The 8007-nt window shown below is 37.8% G+C and overlaps 1 protein-coding gene across 1 annotated transcript; it reads left to right on the plus strand.

Annotated features, from left to right (window-relative positions):
* Positions 1–50: 50 nt before the first annotated feature.
* Positions 51–7664, plus strand: alkbh4.L (alkB homolog 4, lysine demethylase L homeolog). Its single transcript, XM_018244978.2, has 3 exons — positions 51–192; positions 2697–2876; positions 4984–7664. Exons 1-3 carry the CDS (start codon positions 73–75, stop codon positions 5617–5619), a joined length of 936 nt encoding a protein of 311 aa, XP_018100467.1. The 5' UTR covers positions 51–72; the 3' UTR covers positions 5620–7664.
* The last annotated feature ends 343 nt before the right edge of the window (positions 7665–8007 follow it).

Below are 8007 nucleotides of genomic sequence, written 5' to 3' on the forward strand. Positions count from 1 at the left end.
CCGGGGTTGGGTCGGCGTCTCGTTTTCCGGAAGTTGTTGCAAGTGTCGCGTTTGTAGCGTGTTTAGTCGGCTATGACAGAGGTTGTCAGTGATGGCTGGAAGGGCTGCGGGTGTAAAGGGATCCGATCCTGTTTGTTGTGCGAGTCAGGCGGGAAAACTGTGACAGCGGGGGATCATGAGGGTTTCAATAAGGTACTTAGCGGCTTGTGGGGACGTACGCTGACATCACGTGTCTGACCTGCTTGTCCTGCGGTGAAATCTTTTTGGTTGTGGGAGTAGTAACACTGTAGCAAGTGGCCCACTCGTTCTCTTGATTAAATCTTCAACAGTAAAGGGAAGCACTCTCCCAACTATCCAAAATAATAGTCTTTGAATGGGTCATTCACTTTCTGTATGTTATAGAATGATCGAGTCTAAGCAACTTCTTAGTTGGTCTTTATTAACTATGTTTAATAGTTTCTGACTCTTTCTAGCTTAAAAACGGGGGTCACTGACCCATTCTAAAAAAACTACCAAATGCTTTGTGAGGCTACACATGTATTGTCATTGATGCTTTTATATAAGTCAACTTTCTATTCAGGCCCTCATGTTCATATTCCAGTCTCTCGTTCAGTTCAATGTATGGTTGCTAGGTAATTTGGACCCCAGCAACCATATTGCTGAAATTGCAAACTGGAGAGCTGCTGCATTAAAAACCACAAATAATAAAAAATGAAAACCAATTGCTAATAATCTCAGAATATCACTTTCTACGTCAAACTAAAAGCTGGTTTAAAGACAAACAACCCCTTTAAGTTAACTTAGAAAAGTTAGAATGGCCAATAAAAGCAACAATTTTCACTTGGCCTTCATTTTTTCTTTTTTTAATAGTTTTTGAATTAATTGCCACCTTATTCTGATTCTTCCCACCTCTACACATTTATTATTGCTACTTTTTTTTTACTTTCTAGTCAGGCCCTCTCCTATTTATATTCCAGTCTCCTCCGTATCAATTCATGGCTACTAGGTCATTTGGACCCTAGTAAGCAGACTGCTGAAATTGCAAACTGGAGAGCTGCTTAATAAAAAGCTAAATAACTTAAAAAACAATTGTAAATTGTCTCTGAATATCACTCTCTATCATTCTGAAAGTTAATTTAAAGCCATCAACTCCCTTTAAACATTTTACAATTCACTTTTTACATAATTGTAATTTGTTTATCCCTTTCTCTAAATCAAGTCAGGTCTCTTAATCAGCTGCTTCGGTCAGAGCCAGTAGGTTAGTCCACTGTAATTAATATGAAGATTCTGTATGGACAGATATTCAAATACACGGGATTACTGAAACAACTGAATAAATGCACCGCTAGTGACTGTGATCCCAACCCCCTCCCATACAATAGAACTTTAGATGATCTTATTATACTAAAGCTCAGAATTAAGCAAGTGGAGACGTCTGCCCAGTTCAATATACATGTTTGGTTTCTCGGTTGTCTTTGTTATGACTATGATGTGGCAAAATAATTGTTACCCCTGAAAATTATCTTCAGTGCAGGGTGTGAAAGTACCAGCCATGGACATAGTCACAAATGCCAAGTGTATGTGCACATGTGCCCTCTAGATAATAAGCCCTAAATTCATAATGGTGCAGTAGCACTTCTTCAATCACAGAGCCACTGACTCCCAACATAATATGAGACTTATGTCAAAATATTCAACTACTGCCATAAGAAAGAACACTTCCCTGATCCCTGCTTCCAATATAAGAGATTGTTTTTTTTTAGAATAGCACCGCCTTCACAGTACAGCAAATGGAATTTAGTTTCCAGTGCCATAAGACACCATACTGTACAGCAGTTTCATGCCTTGCCTAGGACAAACACTTGAAGCTAAGAAAACCATTTTCTTATGCATCTCAACACCTGGATACTTTCAGGGTGCAGCTGAGTACGCAAAGAAAGCATTGTGCTGGGGTGTGCAAATGAATGATTTGGGTGACAATTATATTCACATGTAGTTTGGCTCCATGAAGTCTGGCTCATTGGTTCTTTTGTGTAGAAGAACTCATTGCATTACCCCCTGTTGTGATTTTCACACTATTTTGGGGCTAGCATTTTACTTGTTAAGTAGATCATACCTGTCTTTGTTGATGACTCCATTTACTCTTCATCCTTTGTATACTCAAAGACAAGCATACTCTGGAAATGTTTCTGGGGATGGGATTTTACAACTTTTATGTCTTCCCTAGTATTTTGAATAATTCAATTTATATTGTTAATAGTCAAGGTACCTCTTTCTAGTGCTATTTTTGTCACCTGGGGAGATTTTTCTTGAGATAGGTCACCGTGACAAAATAATTACTTTTTTTTTGCTTCTACAAGCAAAAAAACTGTCATTACTTAAAATAAAAAAAACATATTTTAATGGTCTCCATCACAGTCATGGGTAGTTCTATAAATTCATGCAGATACTTGTTGCATTGGTGAATATAGCTGGTCTTGCAAATACAGGCAAATGATCATTGGCATCACAATACATTTAATTTATGCTATGCTATAATACATAAGACTAGATGGTACCATGTTTGCTGCATCAGTTGTATGGCAATGCAATCTATACCATCATAATTTATTTATGGTAAAGAAATGGATAATAAGGCAAATTTAACAATTGGTTTATCCTTTCCTCTTTTAATTTATATTTTGTTTATTCTGCAGAAATTACCGTTCTTCTACAGTTCATTAGAAGGCATAGCAAAGGGGATTGATGGCTGCTGGTTCCATTTTCCAGGTGTGCATCTGATAAAGGATTTTGTGACAGAAGATGAGGAGCAACGCTTGGTACAATTTATGGATCAAGGAGAGTGGAGACATTCACAGTCTGGGCGAAGGAAGCAGGTAAAATATTCTGTGCATCCCGGGCTGTGTTTGATTTAGTAGATTATATCAGGTTTACTTTTTTTTCCTGTACAAAGTAAACTGATCAAAGCTGAATGCTGATTGGGTGGTATAGATTACTGCACCAATGCAAGTTTTGCCACTATTTATAAATGAGCACCACAGTCTATTATAGGTGTGGGATCAATTTTGTGGTAACCATTTATCCAAAATGGAGCCATATGTGGCAAGGTGTATTGTGTAAAATTTAGGTTTACATATTTTATTTCATCATAAGCTGTTCTTCTGTAATATTAAGAGAATGCTTTGATGTTAAGCATTAACAAAGAATAAATCCATGATAGTTGCAAAACCGTTTTATTGTCCTTTTGGTACTGTTTTAGTGTGTTTAGGACAGGCAAATGTCGGCCTCCTGGCACTTTAGAAAATCCACAGGGCCACAGATAAGTAAAAAGAACTTTTATTTGAAAACATGGAAACATAGACATCTCCAGAGGCCCTATTCGTTTTGTGCTCAGCAGACACTTGGGTCATGGGCTTTCTTTTGCTTGTTCTCTCTGAAACACAATAGGGCTGATCAGAATACTGTTTTAATTTTCTAACAAGTTATAAACTATTAATGTAATTTTTATTTTCCTGAGAACTATGTAATGAACTTTGTGTAGTGAAAGAACTATGAAAAACAATTACAGGGATTTACATTGCCTGGAAATATTTGTCATAAACATAGATGCATGTTTTTCTAATATTGAAGTGTATGTCTAATTTTTCATCTTTTTAAAGCTGCTCTGGAAGGGGGTTGCGGACCCTCTAAACTGTTCTAAATTGATGCATTTAGTTGATACATTTGTTATCTTTGTCCCCGCTGAGCAGAATCCCTGAGTTTTATTAATGGCAGCTGTTAGAATTGATACAATAGTTGCTAATATTCCACAGATATTGATGAGAAATGTATCCACTAAATGTTACTATTTTGTAACAGTTTAGAGTATGCGCCTGAATTACTGAGCTGTCTGATTGCAGCATCAGAGACAGGGATATTCAACTTTAAAGGGTGGGTAACCTTTCAGTTTTTAGTATGGCCACTTCTAAGCAACTTTTCAATTGGTCTTCATCATTTAAAAACAATAAAAAAATAAATAATTTGCCCTTTTCTTCTGATTCTTTCCTGCTTTCAAATGGGGTTCACTGACCCCATCTAAACAACAAATGCTCCGTAAAGCTACAAATGTATTGTCATTGCTACTTTTTATTCCTCGCCTTTCTGTTCAAACCCTCTCCGATTCATATTCCTGTCTCTTATTCAAATCAATGCATGGTTGCTAGGGTCATTTGGACCCTAGCAACCCGATTGGTGAAATAGCAAACTAGATAGGTGCTGAATAAAAAGTTAAATAACTCAAAAACCAGAAATAACAAAACATTAAAACCAATTGCAAATTGTCTCAGAATATTGCTTTCTACATCATAGTAACAGTTCATTTAAAGGTGAACTACCCCCTTTAAACTTACATTTTGGAAAAACGATAAATGGAAATCAATTGAAAAAGGTCTTTATTATTAAGCAAAGAAAAAAATTAGGAGGGGGTTCACATTGCCTTTAAAGTTAACTTTTTTATTTTAAGTTAACTTCTAGTATGTTATAGAATGGACAATTATAAGCAAAATGAAGAGCTGCTGAATAAAAGTTAAATAACTCAACCACAAATAATAAAAAATGAAAACCAATTGCAAATTGTCTCAGAATATGACTCTCTACATCATACTAAAAGTTAATTTAAAGGTGAGCAACCCCTTGAACGCCTAGATAACGAAATACTTGAAAGTGCCATGTGTACCATTGCCCTTATAAATATAATGATTCTACTCAAATGCAAGGAGATCATGACCCACTCAGAGCAAACCCTCACAACAGATATGCCCCTGTTCTAAAATACTAGAGAATACCTGCTGCATTTAAAGAAAATCTAAACATGTGGTGAGCAAAGTGGCAAACTTGCTACAAAGCTGCTACTTCATACACCTGAATTAAATGACTTTGTATGCAAGGTGTTACATTATCATTATATAACTTATCATTATATTATCTGTGTTTTTCTGCTTAAAGGACTTTGGTCCAAAGGTGAACTTCAAGAAACAGAAACTGAGAGTTGGGAATTTCTCAGGTCTTCCTAATATCAGCCAAGTGCTTTGGGAAAGGATGAAGCAGCATGCTGTCCTCGAAGGATTCCTTCCTGTTGAACAGTGTAATCTGGATTACCATTCAGAGAGAGGCTCAGCCATTGATCCACACTTTGATGACTCTTGGCTTTGGGGTGAACGTCTGGTTAGTCTAAACCTTCTTTCAGATACTGTGCTCACCATGACTAGTGACGATGTAAGTAGCCTTCAGCTGATGCCAGTTCTACAGAAAGGAGCTGAACTAAATATGACTGGTTCAGATAACAATGCAAGTGATGTGAACATTGGACAGAATCCAGTGTCTAATAACTCTCAGGCCAAGCAAGTTCCCTGCAGCAATGTGGAAGTAGCCATATGTTTACCCCGAAGGTCTTTAGTGGTTTTATATGGAGATGCCCGATATAAATGGAAACACGCCATTCATCGTGAGCACATAAAGCACCGACGAGTTTGCAGTACTTTCAGGGAACTGTCAGTAGAGTTCAGCTTGGGTGGCAAGGAAGAGAAACTTGGGGAAATGTTATTAAAGATAGCTCTTGGCTTTCAGGGGAAGGCAATATAAATTGTGAATTTTCTGTCTGAATGTTTCACTGGGGCTTTGTTGGAAATTTGATGGAAATTATACACTTTTAACATGGGCTAATATTTTGCATATACAGTATAACTGATCAGGCAATGGCTCTGTTGATATGAAGGCCACTCATATGATTGTATACATTTCACTGATTAGCCTTTTGGACAGATGGAGTCACTGGGTTGTTGGACAATCATATTTTCTGTTTTAGGAAATTGTAAAACTGGTGCCAATTTTGGTCTGCCGCCATACCCACGGCACTCACATTTTCGGGTCTGGAAGTGGGTCCGGGCTGTCCACGTCTCAGAGTGCAATTGCTCTTTCTGCACTAGAAGAGATGAATTTCCGGGTTGAAAACCGTGGACCCTGTATGCTCATAATCATAAAATGTTGTTGGAAAATGATCAGACTGGGTAACCCAACTTTTCTACTTGAACACAGACTGGCTACCCTAGTTGGTGCACCAGTGGCCAGCATAAAGCAGATGTTATACAGTGGGACCGATTTATCATCCATCGATGTTCATTGTGCAGGCAGGTGACTTCCTAATCTCACCTTTTTTGTAATTGATTACTTTTGTTTCTCCCCAAACCTTTTTTAAGCTTTTTTTTCCAACTAGTGGGTTATTTATGGTACGCTCATGGAAAATTATTTTATTTTTTTAAAACCAGTTCAGAAAAAAACCCAAAAAGCAAGTCACTCACCTGCAATTGTTTTTTTTTAAAGTAATAAAAATATATAAAATAAAAATGCAGTGTTGCCCTGCACTGGTAAAACTGGTGTGTTTGCTTGAGAGACACTGCTATTGTTTATATAGGAAAGTCAGTGAGAATGTGACCGCTCAAGACTCACCCCACTATATCAGTCTCCTCAATCAGCTCTATGAGCTCCGTGTGCTCAGCCACCAGCGCTCCAACTGTAATAAGTCCAAATAAGCTGCTGTGTAGCAATGGGGGGGGGGCAGCCATTCAAAGGAGAAAAGGCTCAGGTTACACAGCAGAACATAATGGTGTTATCCAGTATTTAAAACTGTGCCATATAGCTTTTTTCAAATTTTTTGCCATTGCTACACAGCAGCTTGTTTAAATGAACGATAGTAGTGTTTCTGAAGCAAACACATACATTTTACCAGTGCAGGGCTACAGTATAGGATATTTTCCCATCAGCAACTCGTGACTATATCTTTAATAACCCCATTATGGACTGACCTCTGTCCCTGATGTCCCAGCAGTCAGTAGCAATATGTTTCTCATGAAAGAGCTTATTAAAATGATAGCGACATGTTTCACTTCTATGAGGAACATGATGTCACGTTGAAAGAGACTGTTGTATATATTCTATCAGCAAATCTGTTTCTCTTACCTCTGAGACATGAGAAACTGATTTATAATCATGTGTTATACCTAAACAAACAACATGTCTGTGTCAATGAAATAAGCAAGGCTGATCGCACATGAGCAGAAAAAAACACGAGTACTGCAAATTTGCCCACCGGCTGAAAGCACCACATGTACAATGAGCCTGAATATATGATTTTAGAAATGACATCCTGAATTATCATCACTAGCGTGCAGCTAAGGGGACGTATCAAAATATGTGTTTTAAAAGATTGTGGTTTTTGTTTGCTGCTGTGCTACAGTTCATGGTAAAGCAGAAGCAGTAATCATGGGGCTGCATTTGCATCATATTGGTGATTTCTAAATATCTTTTATCAGGAGCAGACTAACATCATTCTCTGCCATCTCAGTGCTGCCTCTGTTCATTGAGGGGCTATTTTATGTGCACTTGCTTGGATGCTCATTGATGTATTTTTCAGTGGCGGGGAATTCTTTATAAATGAGAGAGAGCCCCATATGCTGCAGTGGTTGCAGTTGGGGACAAGATACATGTAGAAACCCAAGTTCGTGTGAATAGGTGCCACGGTTTAATGTTAGGCCTTAATGAATGACAATCACTGCTTTAATGTCGCTGGCAGTGAAATGATTTTAATGAATGTATCATTTTTATTCTGCAATAAAGTAATGCATATCTCATTCCGGCTTGCATGTCACTGATCTGAATTTCTGCCTCTGCTTACTACACACACTGCTGTACATGGAAATCCTACATTTTCAGACACAGGGAATCATTTTCCTGTAGATATTACAGATAACATATTTGACCCAAGGATGATTTAGTGACTTACCCAATGTACCTCGTTGAACCAGAGTCCATTGTCTTATCCAGTGAAATGTTGATGCATCACATACCAGAGATGGGCATTCTGCAGCCCTCTAGTTATTGAACTACTTCCAACATCTCATCACTATTCTTTTTAGTTCAGCAGCAACTAGAGGGACACATTTTATCTAGCCCTCATATTCTATTACATAACTG

Source organism: Xenopus laevis, chromosome 2L, assembly GCF_017654675.1.
Source record: "Xenopus laevis strain J_2021 chromosome 2L, Xenopus_laevis_v10.1, whole genome shotgun sequence".
Classification (NCBI taxonomy): Eukaryota; Metazoa; Chordata; class Amphibia; order Anura; family Pipidae; genus Xenopus; species Xenopus laevis.

Coding starts and splice junctions, on each gene's coding strand:
- alkbh4.L (XM_018244978.2), top strand. CDS start 73: ATGACAGAGGTTGTCAGTGATGGCTGGAAGGGCTGCGGGTGTAAAGGG. Junction 193..2,696: donor ATCATGAGGGTTTCAATAAG/GTACTTAGCGGC, acceptor TTTATTCTGCAG/AAATTACCGTTCTTCTACAG. Junction 2,877..4,983: donor AGTCTGGGCGAAGGAAGCAG/GTAAAATATTCT, acceptor TTCTGCTTAAAG/GACTTTGGTCCAAAGGTGAA.